Source organism: Suricata suricatta, chromosome 9 (genome assembly GCF_006229205.1).
Source record: "Suricata suricatta isolate VVHF042 chromosome 9, meerkat_22Aug2017_6uvM2_HiC, whole genome shotgun sequence".
NCBI classification, from domain to species: Eukaryota; Metazoa; Chordata; class Mammalia; order Carnivora; family Herpestidae; genus Suricata; species Suricata suricatta.
Window position 1 is genome coordinate 70,521,012 of NC_043708.1, and position 15,834 is coordinate 70,536,845.

General features: G+C 48.7%; 1 gene segment (V, D, J or C); it reads right to left on the minus strand.

The window, feature by feature from the left end:
- Positions 1-10,889: 10,889 nt before the first annotated feature.
- LOC115301965 overlaps positions 10,890-15,834 on the minus strand; it is a 550,585-nt gene continuing 545,640 nt past the window's right edge. The window contains 4 exon segments of the C gene segment in view: positions 10,890-11,439; positions 12,126-12,233; positions 13,007-13,051; positions 14,624-14,875. Of these exon segments, the coding sequence occupies positions 12,127-12,233; positions 13,007-13,051; positions 14,624-14,875 (404 nt within the window).

Consider the following 15,834-nt stretch of genomic DNA (forward strand, 5'->3'; position numbering starts at 1 on the left):
ATTCTTGCTACTCAAAACTTAGTTTGCTGACCGGGAGAATCACCTAGGAACTTTAGCTGACCAGGAGAGTCTTAAGCTCCCTGCCCCCCCCCCCCGCCCCCCCCACTCCAGCAAAATCTTTAACATGGTTCCCATGTGATTCGTGTGCATGTTAAAGTTTGAGAAGCGCTAAGGTAGAACAATGGCTTTCAAATTTTGGTGTATTTCACAATTCTTAGGGATACTAGTTCACTAAAATTTTGAGCAATTTAATTTCCTTTAAATTGTATACAGATAAGCTTTATCAGGAGGCTTCTAGATTATTTTTAGTCTAGATTGACAAACAGGTCTTTTGGACAAAAAGTGTCTGAACTTTGAGGCACAAGGGTTATAAACTGGGAATATGAATTTTATAAAGGAAGACATTACAAAATTCAGAGCCTTTAATATACAGGTTTTGATGAGGGAGCACGGGACAAGCTGAGGGCAAAGTATAGGCCAACAGCACCCACCCTGCCCCCCAAGAGGAGAGCTGTGTGGTATTCCTTGGATACTTCTGAAGGCTACTCAAGAACACAGGAAAGAAGTTTAAGTGCTTGCCATGGTGATGTGGGAAACCAAGGCAAATGAAAAATCAAATTCCCTTACTGCCTACAGCCCATTGACAAGTCCTTGAAACTGGCAGCATCTCCTTCTAGGAGCTCAGCTGCCTCAATGATGACACTTTGCTGGGGACAAAAGGGAATCTTGCCGTAACATCCTGATCACCCAGGACTCTAAGTCTACTTTAACATAAAAAAATTCCTTTGGAAGTTTCCTTTATCTCAACTCTTCCAAGATCCATGCTGGCTATTATACTCCAAGCTTATGGCCCCTGATATACATCTGAAGGGTCTCATCACTGAAGTTTAACAGTAACAAATGGCGTTTTCCTAACAGCAGCTCGCCCCTCACGGTCCTGGAAACCTTGCTTCCAACATTCCTTACGCTGTCCCTAACTCCCTCCCAACCTGAGGGTATATAATCAGTTACCTGTCAAAACCCCAGTGCAGCTCCTCCTGCCCACGGGTCCTGACCCCGGGCTTTAATAAAATCACCTTTTTATGCCAGAGATGTCTTCAAGAATTCTTTCTTGGCTGTCAGCTCCGAGCCCCACCATCACCCCCAAAACTTCATTAGGTTTCGCTTAATGCCTTTCAATCTTGAGATACATGGTTTATTGGATTAGCTATTGTTTCAGAGGCCATTTACCCACACCAGGGACCGTCAGTGGGAAACATTCATCTTTGAAGTGTCTTTTCACCATTTGTAATAGGGCAATAGGCCATAGAATGCTTTTAGAGTTTTGGGTTTTTAAATTTAGTTATAAACTCAATACAAGTGACTTACTTGTTTGACTTGCTCTGTGGTTCTCAACTATGCATATACAGAAGAGTTAGCTTTGGAACTATTCCTTCAAACTTAAATGAATGTGTTACCCCTACTCCACTCCCCTCATTGAGTTTCTGATTCTTAGGTGGGTTTTTGTTTTGTTTTGTTTTGTTTTTAGCTGAATTAGCTAAAGACATGGTAGATGAGAGGCACTGAACCAGGAGAGCTAATTGGTTCATTAGGTGCCTCTTCCTATTTCTGGACCTTTCTTAATACCCACCAGCTGTGTTGTGATAGTGTCTCTCCATGGGCCTTACACATGGGTGCTCAATACAGCATGTTGAACGGGTGGATGTTGAGTACTGTGGTACAGAGAGTAGCAGCATTTCCTGCTGCTTCTGGCTTGACACCTTTTATAAGGTGGGTTTATTTTTATTTTCTATGCTCTTTTGTGGGGCCGGAAGCCATTTGCCACAACCACTGTACCGAGTCAGTTCCCTGCCATTTTCTGCAGCAGTGGGAAGCCCAGCCCTGAGCACCTCCTGCCCACACATTTCCTGTCCCCTATCGAATGGAAACCATCTCTTGTGTTTTCTTCTCTTAGCAGCCTATACCTTTGGCCTCTTTGATCATACCCTTTCATCTCAGGCTTCAAAATACTTTTGTTACGATGGTTGGAAAATACGTGGCGAGGTCACAGAGGCCTGTTCCTTGGTTGTGGAGGCTCAGAAAGCCAGCACTGGCCAGATTCCAGAGGCTCGGGGCATCTCAAGTTTGAGTGCTCTATGACCTTGTACCTACATTTGATTAAAAAAACCATTTTAACAAATATAAACAATGGATGTCTCCTGTGAGGGGAAAACAACACTTCTCGGAACAAAGATTCTCACATGAGGGCAATGAGAAAGAAGTAGGAGGAAGCTCCTGAAAAGCAAAATAAAAAACATTTACTTACATTCACTTAGTTAGCGGGTCCAAGCTTATTGCAAAACTTCTGTCAATGGGATGAAAAAGAGATGTATTTTCCAGCCACCCCCCACCCCTTCCCCAGGCAGCCTGGTGTTGCAGAAAGCATTTTGCTTGACTGGAAAGTGTTGACTTAAGAACCTGTTCTGCCACTTATTGCCTTGTATTGACCTTTTGTGCTGTCTCTAAAATTTAGCAAATAATTAAGCACCTAGGCACTGCACTACATATGCATAGGGTTCTGAAAGGTAAGACACAGCCCTTGCTGTCCAGGAGTGAGTGACTTGACATTGAGCATCTGCAATGGTATTAAGTGCCCTCCTGCTATTTATGTTTCTCTATAAATCCCATGAGGAAGGGAGGTGCGTTTCCTTTCCAGATGAGGAAATGGAAATTCAGTTTGCAAGTGTTAGGGTTTGAATCTTATTTCTGTCTTATTCCCAAGCATTTGGATTAGGCTTTGGATGCAATAAATAATAAAACAATAAGCGTGGGGATAATAATACTTCACATGTTGTCCCAACAGAATGTAAGTGGAAGTACCTTGTTAATGTGATTGCTCTACAAATGTGTCCGTACTCTCATGGCTGTCATCAGAAACGCTGAGGACCATTTCACACATATTGCTTTTCTCCCTCAGCTACTCATCCAGTTTTACTGGCTTTTGGCGACAGGACTATGGTGGCCAATGGAAGGCCTTCCTCTCTCCAGAGGAGAGAGCCGTCACTGCTAGGAGAACCTCATTAGGGTTATCTATTAAGGCTTGCTCTGATTAAAAAAATTTTTTTTAATGTTTGTTTATGTTTTGAGAAAGAGAGAGAGGGAGAGAGACAGGGCATGAAGGGGGAAGGAGCAGAGAGAGAGGGAGACAGAGAATTGAAGCAGCCTCCAGCTCCATGCAGGGCTCGAACTCATGATTAGGTGAGATCATGCATAACCTGAGCCAAAGTCGGGTGTGTAACCAACTGAGCCACCCAGGCACCCCTGGCTTGCTCTGGTTTTTAAAATTCCGGGGATGGACAACTTAGGTTTTAACTTTTTATTGAAATTTACACACACACACACACACACACACACACACACACACACAAGACTAGTAAACTCCCAAATGCCCAACATTCAGCTTCAACAATTATCAACATTTTACCTTAATCAAGTTTCAGGATATTAATTAGTAAGACATGTCTGGTGGGAGAGCTCCTTTTTTCTATTCATCATTTAGTTAAAAAAAAATATTTGAGTGCTTACTCTGTGTCAGGTCCAAGAGATACAGAAGTGATCAGAACAGACCACATGCCTCCCACTCAGAGCCTTAAATCCTGGCTGGGAAGAGAGCCAGATTAGCACATAAATAGAAACATGTTGTTCTTTGGGGATTGGAGGACATAAACAGTGTGAGGTGGCTGTAAATGGAGCTGGGGAGGGAGCTCCTCAGAAGAGGTGGTCAGGAAAGCCCTCTCTGAGCAGGTGACATTTGGGCTGAGATCTGACAGCTGGGAGAGCCAGGAGCCCAACCAGCTGAGTGTGTCTACATATTACCTTACTAACTTGTGTTGCCTGGTGAATGGAGTGGGGTTCGCATGTGGAGAAGGTGTTGCCTCGGGAGACGTATTGGAGGAGTGCGTCCTAAATGTGCGGTCCTGCTTTGCCTTCTAGTCTGATCCTAAAGGGGGATCAAGGAGTTGCAGAGTCACAGAAGAGGGGAGGGACATGTGGGCAGAACACAAGACACTTGTCTTGGGCAAGTCCAGAGACCCCAGGTCTTTCCTGCTCCTTCCCCTCTGATGGCAGCTTCTGGAACCAGCGGGGGCTTTGTGTCCACAGTGCTTTCTAGAAAGCCGGGGAATCCTGATGTGGGCCTAGTGCTCTGTGATCACAAGCAAGCCACTTAACCTAAGATTTGTGAAAGGGAGAGCTGGTACTCTGTCTCCAGCTTAAGTTTACCATGAAGATCAGAGGTGATAGTGTTTGCTTTGGTGCGGAACAGGCTAATGTGCCGTAAAGATTCTGGATAAGGATGTAGCCGCGCCCATGTTGCTTGGTAAATCACTGGAATAACAGATCAGCCAGGAGAATCAAGGACACCCCAGAGTTTGCTAAAAATAGTGTCTTGAGGTCTCCACTGGAGAGAAGTCCTTTTTAAGGTTAACCCAGTTTCCCTGGATCAAGGCTGGAAGCATGAGATGGAGACCCGTTGCTCACCACTCTCTAAACCACATTCCTTCATCTACTTAAACTCTCTTAAGTGCCGCCAGCCTTGTCTTACATTTATATGCTCTTTCCCTAATGTCTTCTTTTCTCCTCCTTGGCCGAATTGTATTTGGGTGGTTCAGGGAAGAGGGTAGAGACACTCTCCTCTGCCTCAGTGGGATTTTTGAAAGGTTTTGAACACCGAAGGATCTCTCCCGTGGAGCCTACTGCCTCTGGAATGGGAACATGCTCCCATTTCCAGAGCAAACAGGAAGACCAGACTCTTCCCGAAGGTGAAAGCCCCCTGGAGCCATGAGGTTCTTCTGGCCTGCGAGAGGATGGTGGCCCCGAGAGGCTACCCCTTGAGGGTGCAGCAGAGGTCTGCCTTGCTTTCAGATCGTGTGCCCTGCGGGGTCCCAGGGACCTTGCTGAGGGCAGTGAGGCCCCGGAAGGTGAGAGGGGAGAGAAAAACCAAAAGTGTTCAGGGTGGGGGATCAGGGAGGCCTGGAGGGCTCTGGAGCCATGAGTAGTGGCTTTTGTCAGAAATGGGGCCACGGCCTTGCCAGTGTTTCTGTCAGGCGCTTCATCAAGCTCTCCTGGAACATGGAAGCCATGGAGGGGGCAAGAAAATGTGTATGCTGGTGTAGTGAGAAGCTCCCACGGCCGTGGCGAGGGGAGAGGTTGTCATTTGTTTTGGGAAACAGAACTCGCTAGTGGGACCTGGGAGCCTGGAGCTCGCCAGGGGCTGCCCTTGGTCAGCGTGGTGGGCCAGCCTGATGAGCAGCACATGGGGTCATGGTCCATCCTCCCAGGTGTTTCCTTATGCAGTAAAACCTTGTTAGTGAGCATAATCCGTTCCAGAAACACGCTTGTAATCCAAAGCACTCGTACATCAAAGTGAATTTCAAGACCATTGGCTTAGTTGTGATCATGTGACGTTTGGTGTCACATACTGCTCATACTGTAAGACATCACTTGTTTATCAAGTTAAAGTTTATTGAAATTGTTTGCTCGTCTTGCAGAACACTCGTGGAACAAGTTACTCGCAATCCAAGGTTTTATCGTATGTGCATGTGTGTTTAGTAAGCTCGTACACCCTTATCCCTTCGACAGTATTGAGAAGTGGGTGGGCTACTTTATATTTTATCCACATGACTGGTGAAAAATCAGGACTCAAATGTTGAAGACTAGTGAGGTCGTGAGGCTTACAGATAACAGTCAGTTCTCCTGACTCCTGTCCAGGACTCATCCCCCAAATATAACAGAAACTTCCATTATGAAAGTACAGAAACGGACACATCTCTTTCGTGCTTACATATTCACTGATCTGGTAGCTCCTTGAGGACAGTTTCTGTGTGTGCATTTAATAGGACCGGGACTTTGCTGAAATATAATTAACATACACAAAAATGCACAAGTCCACGGTGTACATTTTGACACATTTTGCCATGTGTACACATCCAAGGAACCATCACCCAGATCAAGATACAGATAATTTCCACCACCAGGAGACTTCCCTCATGGCCTTTCCCAGTCAATCCTTCTACCTCAGATGTGCCCACTGTTCTCATTTATCTCACTGGTGATTAGTTTTGCCTATTCTTGATCTTCATATGTGTGGAGTCCTTGTACAGAGACAATGCCCAGAGCCTGGCACAGGGTCTGGCACGTGGCAGGAAAGCAATGTGAAAGAAAGCCTTGGTTCAGAAACTACCCTGTGAGGGAGCATTGATCTCATTGGGAAACTGAGGCTTTGGGCATTTGGAGATCAGGGCACCATGCCAGGGTGGTGACTGCCAGATTCTGAATCCTCACCTCTCAGCTAAGGCTCCCTTAGCTCCTCCCTCTTGGCTCCCCTATAGCGCTCTGCGTGAGCCAACCTGAGGATCCTGGGCAGGTAGTGCCCCCTGCCGCTTGCGGGGCCTGACCCGGGACCCACTTCCCTCCAGGGGAGGTGATAGATTCACACAAGCACTGACTGGAGCCCCGTGCAGCGACTGGCAAAGGTCAGGGGTTCCATTCACAGAATGAAAGGCAGCTGCCCTTTTATTTTCCTCGGAAGGAGGTTTTCCTAAGTTTTGGGGGGCTTTCCTTCCTCAGAATCGGCAGACTAAGGGAAAGACACCTTTTTGGTGGAGCGCTGCTGCCCCCAGGTGGGCGGCGGCGGACACTACCACTGAGCGGGCTGTCCAAGCCTTGCGTTTTTCGCGTTTTGGGTTCTGGCCTAAGTTCTGAGGCTCCTTGCGTACTGGTCTCCAGCATCCAGGGCTGCTGGTCTCTGAGAGGCAGATGTCTGTCAGGCCATTACCCAGCATTTCAGCCTCGGCCTGGAGTAAGGATCTTCTTCGGAGAACCAACCAGCTCCAGCTGTGTGTGGGGGCAGATGTGGCTCCAGGGAGGGTGGCCTGGACGTAAGCCTTGACGGACTGCCCTGTATTAAGCAAATGTTTAATCAGGAGTGGTCACGGTTTGATCTTAGTGCTTGGTTCAGAGGAGGGGCAGAGGCGGAGCAGGGGAGGCTTCTCGGCAAGGGGGTGTGCAGGACCTCCCCGCCCTGCTGCCCGCCAGCACCAACTCCCCGCCTCCAGCTCTCAGTCTTCCTGTCGCACCTGTGGTTGGTGGGGTTGGTGGCGGTGTAACGGCCCAGCCTGCCTGGCCCCAGCACGTGGCCTGGGTCGATGCTATCTCTCACACAGTATTTTTAACTCCTCTTTGCAGAGGATGTGGCTTTTGCGGGAGAGCTTCAAAGGGTGCCCCATTTGCCCCTCTCAGCAACCATGACGTCATGGAAATGGGGAGGGGAGGCCCTAAGCCCCCGAACACCTGCAGGGAAGTGGGAGACTTTTTCCACTTCCTGTCCTACTTCTGGCTACTGACTCAGTGTCTGACCTGTTTATTAATTTCAAAATATAGCTCTCTGGCGTGATCCTCAGAGGAAACCTAATACGGATGTGTGTCCGGGTGAAATGAGGTCTGGAGACCAGGTGGCCTTACACAAAGGCAGGGCTCAGGTGGTCCTGCAGGCATCTCACCAGTCAGCGCACTTATTAGCAGAATGACAGCACCGGGTCCCCACCTGGCTTGCTCCCTGCACGTCCATCCTGTCAGGAGCTCTTTGTCCCACACACTGTTCTGGGAGGAAGACTAGGGAAGTGGTTTTAAGATTGGCCCTGTGGGGAAAGTGAGGTGGACTGGTAATGTGACCCTCAGTGTCCTGGGTTCTGCCCTCCCTGTTCCCTGTGTGTTCTCCCAGAGTAACATCCTCCAGACCCTATTGGATGATTGCCCGCCTGGGGGCTTCACTGGCCAATGGGCCATCACTCAGGTTTTGCTTTTCCTGATAGTTCTTGACAGGTTACTCTTAGCTCTTGGCAAAACTATGAAATAGTGGTTCACCCAGCCAACTCCTCTATTAGTCTCCATTTCCCTTTTCCTTATGCTCCCCTCACCTTCCCTACCAACTTGGCTACCTTTCAGATGCCTAACGACACTAATTATTTATTTGTTCATTTGCTAGTTACGTGTATATTAAGTGTCTGTTGTGTGCCAGACACTGTGCTAGGTGTTGTAGACACAGAGATGAGCAAAATACACTTCCCATCCTGAGGAGCGCATAGTTGAGTGGACTTTCTTGCCCAGATGCTACCTGATAACTAAGGTGATACATGTGAAAGCTTTCCATGTGACCCAGGGGAGTTGGATTTTGAAGGGCAAACCAAGAAGACAAATAATTCCTTCAAGACTCAGATGGCTGCTTCTCCAGTGGTGGGTCGTCTCAGAGGGTCACTCTGTTGGAGCTGAAGAGGCCACCCCACTTCAGGGTGTTCCTGAAGCACATGCTTGTGTAGCCTGCTCTTCTCTTGATGGGCCAGTGATTTCAGTTACACTCAGGGGCAGGTCTCTGGGTCAGGGAATTCTCTAGGATCTTAGGCCTGGGGTTATGAGAAGTCACTTGGTTCATTCTTCTGCTTTCAGGGCTGGTCTGTGCGTACACCTTTTGGGGCAGGAGGGTGTCTGTCCAGACAAATTTGTACTACAACTGGCCTTGGTGACACATTCCCTAAGTGGGATGGACAGTGGCCTCCTCTCCTTGAGGCTGGTCCCTGTTCATGGGGCCTGGGGCTCTTCAGGGCTAGGCCTTGCTGTTGATGCAATGACTGTGTCTCTAGGTTTTCTCAGCAGCCTCTTCCTTCCAGGCTGAGCAATGCCTGGTCCTTTACTGCACTGAGGGGCTCTGCTGCAGTGACGCTAGGCCCAGCGCTGACCCTCCCAGTGGGCACAGGGACCCTGTATCTGGGTCACCTCATAAGGCTACTTTACTTCCCTCTGATGCCCTTGGTGGGGCCTGGGCCAGACATGAGGACAGAGTGGATAAAGATGAGCACAGTCTCTGCACCGCCCCCTCAGCAACCCTGCTTGCTCCTGGTCTGTCTTCTGACTCGGCTCTAGGTGGCTTTAGGTTTAACTGCCTTAGACTTGAGGGAAGGTTCTTACAGGATCCAGGAGCCCTGGTTTGGGATGGAAATGTCTCTGCTTTCCAGATGGCCTCCTATCTGCCTGAGGCCTTGTCACCCTTGGCTTGGGCTGGGCCCGGAAGGAGGAGCCGTTGCTCTCTCCGTGGGTCTGATGGGTGGATCCCCAGTCACTGCCCATCACCTTATAGGTCCGTGGGTGGCCTTAGGGGTCCATGACTTCAGGGCCTTGACAGCTGAGGGCCCCCGGCTGGCATGATTCCACAGGCTCCCTTGGCCTCCTTCAGTCTGGGCTTCCTCCCAGGTTCTTAGAGGGATCACTCTGTCCCATCTCCTGCCCTAAAGCCCCTGTGTTCTCATTAGCCTCAGCATCTTTGCCGCCAACTCTCAGGAGCCGACTTGCTTCTCCAGCCACCCACACATCCCTTGCCTGGGTCTTTTGCATGCAGACCAAAGTGAGTTACTACTACAAAAAACAAAACAAAAACAAATTTGACTTATGTTTTTAACATTTTTAACGGTTGATAAAGGCTTGCTCTGTGAACCCTCCTAGGGGCATTTGCATTTAATATGGGGAGGAGAATGCTTTAATTAAAAGAAATTCTCACTGGTAGGATCTCTGGCATTGTGTCAGATTGATGGGGAGGCAGATTTCAGTTCTCTGCAGGTGGCAGAATCTCACTTTTAGGAAGGTGGTCTCTGTTCCATGTGTGACAGTGATCCACTAGGATTGGATTTCCTCTGCCACCGTTCCCTTCAGTGATCTTTAAAGGGGCCTGTATTCAAGGTGCAGATGAGGGGGTTCCAAGAGAACTGAGGATTCTGTGACTACCCTCAGTAAGCCTGGCCAGGAGATGGACCGTGGCTCTCAGTTCCAAAAGGAGGCCACAGAATCATAGATGCATGGAGCTCCCATGCGTCTTTCTTCCAGGCAGCCTTCTAGTCCTACGTGACATTTTATAGGTGGCGGGGAAGGACATGCCTAAGTCACCTCTGATATCCCTGTGATAAGAAGCAGGCCTGAATTGTAGCTTGGAAGGATTTGTATATTAATGGTTGGTGTGGCCAGAGACACATGGGTGAACCATAGAGGTGTTTGGGAATAGGGCCCCCTCATACCCCCAGGAATTGGTAAGCACTGAGCTTGATATCAGTAGTTGTGAGGAGGATGGCTGAATCTCTGAGGGATGTTCCTATCCATGTTCATGTCCCCAGGAAAGGCACTCAGGTAGCAGGACGCTCAGAAGAATCCCAAGAGCCCTAGGGAACCCTATCTCCTATCCTGTAGGTGAGAGCTTGAGACATCTACTCTCCTTGGCAGAGTCCCCAGGCTTGAGGGGAAAGGACCCCTTTCTCACATCCAGGGTAGGGGGAGTAGAAAGTCTGGCTAATCTTCACCCCCTTCCGCTGCCCAAATTTGGGGAAGTCCCTGGGTTGGGACCCAGGCAGTGGAGTGGTGGATGGTCTCCAGCCATGAATTTGTGGGGGCAATGCACCATTTCAGTGGGAATCCAGTTTGAAAGGAAAGGCAAAAGAAATGTTCCCAGAAGGCAGGAGACAGTGGGTGGCATTTTGGGGATACTTGCTGTGTGGTCCCTGTCTGCCAAATTTCAACTGCCAGTCATTACCAGTCATGGACACAGGCTTCCTGCTATGGGTGGCCCAGTGGTGTGGCCTGAAAACAGAAAGCAGGGACCTAAACTTTTAAGTGGGTTTGCCTGGCCCCCAGCATAGCCTTCTGAGTGGTATTTTTAAGAGGTTGTTCCAGGAAGAGGTTGACTTAAGCAACTTGTTGAGTTAGGCTTTCTGAATGACATTAGGGCGAATGCCTTGGTTTCTTTCTGCCCAGCCAGTGATCAAGAGCAAGCAGAAGGTGACCCTGACCAAACCCAGTCAAACAGGAGCACAGTCTCTGCTCTTTCAGTCGCTTTTAATGAAGTCATGGGCAGCAGAATATACAATGCGGTTCAGATACACAGCACAGCAGGGCCTAGATAATAATTTTCCCCACATCTTGGGTGAAAGTGTGATGTGTTATTCCTTTATGAACATTATTTAAAACATATAAACTCCTCCCAACATTCTCCAGGAGCTAGAGCCCAATAGGACCCACTGGGGATCCCTCATCCAGGGGACATATGGGCAGTCTCAGGGGAAGGAAGGGGAGTTTCCCCCCAGCCAGGTGAGGCCACAGCAGCCCTGCGCCTTTGCCAAGAGTGTCAGGCAGTGACAAGCAGCGATGGGGGGACAAGGGGTTGTAGCAGTGTAGCAGTGTTTGGCAGCTCTTCAGCATCTTGATCACAAACATCTGACAGGGTCCGGTCAGTGGCGTTGCCAGTGGGACCAGAGAGGTGGAGGGAACCTTCTTCTCCATCGGGGCAGGAGTGTGCCTCTCTGCTTGAAGAGGGGGAGGAGGTGTGGCAGGAGCAGGGGAGTGCTGGGCTCTCACATTTTTGATGACCTGGGATGGGGAAGATCAGAAGTCAGGCTAGATCCTGAGAAGACAGGCTCAAGACAGTTAGGGATGTGATGGAGATGCTTCTATGTGTAGAGTTCTAAGGGACTCTGGAGTTCTTTTTGCTGGTGGTGGAACAGGATGCACTTGTCAGTAGGATGACCAGGGATACTGGGAGGGAAGGGTATGGAGACACTAGCCAGGATTAGGGTATAATAGGAATATAACATCTTCCCACCATATTGAGAGTGGAGGAGATGAGGAGAAGAATTGTGGCCCCCTCTAGGTTTTGCAGTGAAACGGGTACAATGGAAGGCATGGGTATGAATGAGTCTGGTTTCTGAGTTTCTCTTATTCTTTGACCCTAATTAGTGGGTGCCCCTTGATGTTACTTGGCCTCAACTTCTTCCTTTCCAAAGTGAGGATAATAACAGCCACCCTTCATGATTCATAGGGGAGACATGGCTCAACTGAGGTGACTGTTGTCACCTGAGGAGTGTACTGTGTTATACTGATGGTCCAGGCCATTGTTATTAACAACAGGAACCCCTAACAAGAAAAAGTGTAAGAGTTTGGTGTGCCTTGCCTTAGGACCTAAAAGCGAGACCCTCGGGGGAGGTTTGCTTTCTGACCTTGGGGACTTAACCTAGGAACTCTCATGGCCCACACTCCCACCAGAGATGCCTGCTCACCTCAGCTGGACCACAGCCGCAGCGTCATGAACAGATTAAAGCCGACCACCTTCAGGAGGAGGATACGGAGCACCATCACTATCAGGTTGTGGAGGTTTAGGTTCATATCTGCAAAACCAAGAGATCATTGACATGTACACCCAAGGTGTGCACAGCCCCTGTGACCTACCCACGATTTTCCCCAAAAGCCTCAGCTCCTGGCCCACCTCTCCCTTTGAACAGGGTATATATACCCTCCTAAGCATATTTGTACATTCCTCCAGGGTCAACAGGATGCCCTTTCAAAAGAAAAACACCACTGCACTCAAGTCTTAATTTTATTTCTGCATCCTTCAGGAGCAGGGATGGGATAGTGCTCAGAACTCACTGTAATCCCTTGGGTCTGGGCCATTGAGTGTGAAGCTGGTGTCTGGACCCCAACAGGGATCATTCAGTGAAAAGGGTTCAGATGGAAATGGATGGGCCCAGGGTAGGTGGCGAGGAGAGATGAGGATCTTGAGAGATAAGACTACTGCCCATGTGAGTTCTGCTGCTTTTCTTGAAAGGAGGCAGACAGAGAGAAAATGTCCTCAGGGTGACCTGGTTGGTTCAGGTTATCACAGCTGGGCCACGGAGAAACTCTCTTTGGTTCTCCTGACAGTGGAGCAATGGAAAGGAATACAGAGGCCTAGGAGTGAGTCATGGGTCTAGTAAAACTAGAGACTCATCCTGAAATTACTTAGAGGGGAAAAGAACATTAAAGATGGTGAGAGAAACCTGGGCATTCCAGAATGTTCCAGTTCCTCCTAACTTCTTTCTAGATCCACATATTCCCTCCCACATCTCTATCTAGTCAGGGTGATTATGGATGCATTTCAAGCCAGGATAGACCCCTCTCTTACCTGTTTCAAAGCCTTTCTCTACCAGATTGGCATCACAGGAAAATTCTAAAAGGAGAAACAAAGACATGTTCTTAGAGTTGAGTGCTGACTTTCCAACCCCAGACCTTGGATTTGGGCGGATAAATGTCTGTCGATAGACTTTCCACGTTCTCTCATGGAGACGTCTGGAGGGAACTTGACGCATATGGGTACCTGCCCATCACTGGGCCACTGGGCTCTCACTGCCGGGAGAGCCCCTGGTATTGGTGGGATCAACACCCTGGCTTCCGGGTATGACTCCATTCACTTAGCAAATACTGGTCGTGCAAAGTACACGTTATATGACACAAGGCCACAAGGAGCCATCAGACACAGACCCTGCCATTGAGTAAGTTCCAGTCTGGAGTCTGAAAAGGGGCAATACGACACACACAATGACAAGTGCCATAAGGTGTGTGGATTTTTTCATGTGTCCCACAAAGTTTGGATCCCCGCACTCCAAATTTGTTCCTTTGTTGTCACCATCTCAGTAAATGCCATTGTCATTGACTCAGCTGCTCAGGCATACAATCCAGCTGCCTTTCTTGATCTCCACTTTCCTTCTCACCCCTGCATGGTTCTGACTTTGAATCTGAGATAGTGTTGGCCATTCAACTCCTCAGCTGCCTCCCTATCCAGGCCTCCCTCATCTCTCTGCTACAACAGCTTCCTTCCTGCTTCCACTCTTGGTTCCTACAATCTATTTTCCACTCAAGCAGTCAGAGTGCTCTTTTGAAAAAAAGTAAATTGGATGTCATTCTCCTGCTTAAAACCAATCAATAGCTTCTCATTATACTTAGAATGGTGGCTGCCCTCTCATGACCTAGGAGGCCCTAGGTTGTGACCCTTCCCTACTTTCTGCATCTCATTTCCTGCTGTTCTCCCCCTTTTCTCACTGTGCTCCTGCCTCAGGCCTGCTCAGGATCCTCCCTTTGCCCTTGGCACAGCTGGTCCCTTCTTATCCTTTAAGTATCATCTCACAGAGCATTTTTCCAGAGAGCCCTTCCCTGACTTTTTATCCTGAAGTTGGCTGTTTCCTCAACTTCCAAGTTAAAGCACATATTACAATCTGAAGTTATTTAGATTTCTGCTTGCTGATGGATAGTCTCTTCCGACTAAAATGGAGCTTCCTCATGGCACACCTGTCAGACTTACTTACTCCTCCACTCCAGCACCTGGCATTGTACAGGCACTATCAATGTTGAATAAATGAACAACTAAGTGAGGTTAGACCTTTGGCACAAAGAGAGAAACAAGGGGTGGTATCTTGGAGAAAAGCATTAGACTGGGGCCCAGAAGAGCAGCAAGGGGCAAACAGCCTGAGCAGAGGCAAGGAGGCGGGCACTCAGGGCCGGTGAGAGGCCAGTGCCCTTCCCGCCACCTTCTCCCCATCTGCTCTTTGCTTACGACAGCCTGTGACCTGTCAGCAAGGAGCTCACTGGTGCTCAGTAACAAGATGGTAGGGGCTCTACTGACAATTGATGAGGCTGAGACGGCCAGTCAGAGCAGCTTTTAGATGCCATCTACTTGAGCTCTGGGAATAACCAGGCCTCCCAAAGTGAGGAGACTCAGCTTGCACAGACACCAGGGCTGACTCACCTGAGCTGAGGTAGAGGGGCTCTTTGAAGGACATGTTGCATCTCGAATCAAAGTAGCTCCAGGCCACGGCCCCGTTGCTCTTGGAATCCATAGTCTTCATGTCCAGCACAGTACTTGCCATTGTAATCACATCAGACTCTTTGGTGTATTTCACACTGTCTTGTGAATCAAAATCGGTGAACAGGCAGGCAGAGATGTTACTGGATTTAGACCTTTTCAGCTTATACACGGCGGGGTCAGGGTTCTGAATAGCTGTGGGCCAAAAGAACTCAGGTTAGGAGATGTCCATTTCTCCCCTGCCCGAACCCAGGCCTGAGTCCAGATGCCAGTCCAGATGGGCAAGAGCAGGGCTCTGTGGGGCTGGCAAGTCACATGCTCAGGCTTTGATGGGAAAGAACATTCCAGAAACCAGTTGCTCCAAGTGGACTGGGAGTCAGGGACAGGTATAAACCACGAGTCTTGACCAAGAGGCCAGGCTTTCAGTGAAATCTCTCTGCCTGGCCCTGCTTGCCATTCAAGGAGACCAGAGAGGGCTGGCTACTTAATGATACTGTTCATTCTTTTACTTAATAGGAACTTCTTCAAAAGTACAGGGGGCTTACTAAGCAACAATATAGCTCAGGCAGGACAAAACAAGCCTAGAAAAAAGGCCCAGCAGGGCCAACCATATGCCTTGGAATCTGGGGTGGTCTCCCCCAAATGAGACCGGGTGCTGACAGGAATCAGGGGCTTATTATTGGCTGGCATTAAGTTGGAAGGTGGGTCACATCACCAGGAGATTTTTTTTTTATTGATAAAAGTTTTAGACAATAAATTGGGACACCTGCATGCCAGTCCTGGTTTTACCATTCACTAGATATAAGGCCTGTGCAAGTCATATCAACTCCTTAAATATCAGGAATTTCATCTGGAAAATGGAGATACTGCCCCCTCTACCTTCCTAATCAGGCTACTCTGAGAAACAAAGGGGGAGTTTCTCCTTATAGAATTACAGTCAATAATCTATAAAGCACCGAATAAATGTTAGTGATTGCCGCTATCGATACCACCAGGACATTGCCGTAATAACGTGCTACTGAGTTATACACAGTTTCTACTCTTCACCCCCAGGAAGCAGGGGCTGCTGGAGGCTTGTTTTCAGTGCTGAGACTCATTCTTCAGTATTTCTGTGGGACTCTGTGTTTTTAATGTAACTCTCATTGTTTATTCTT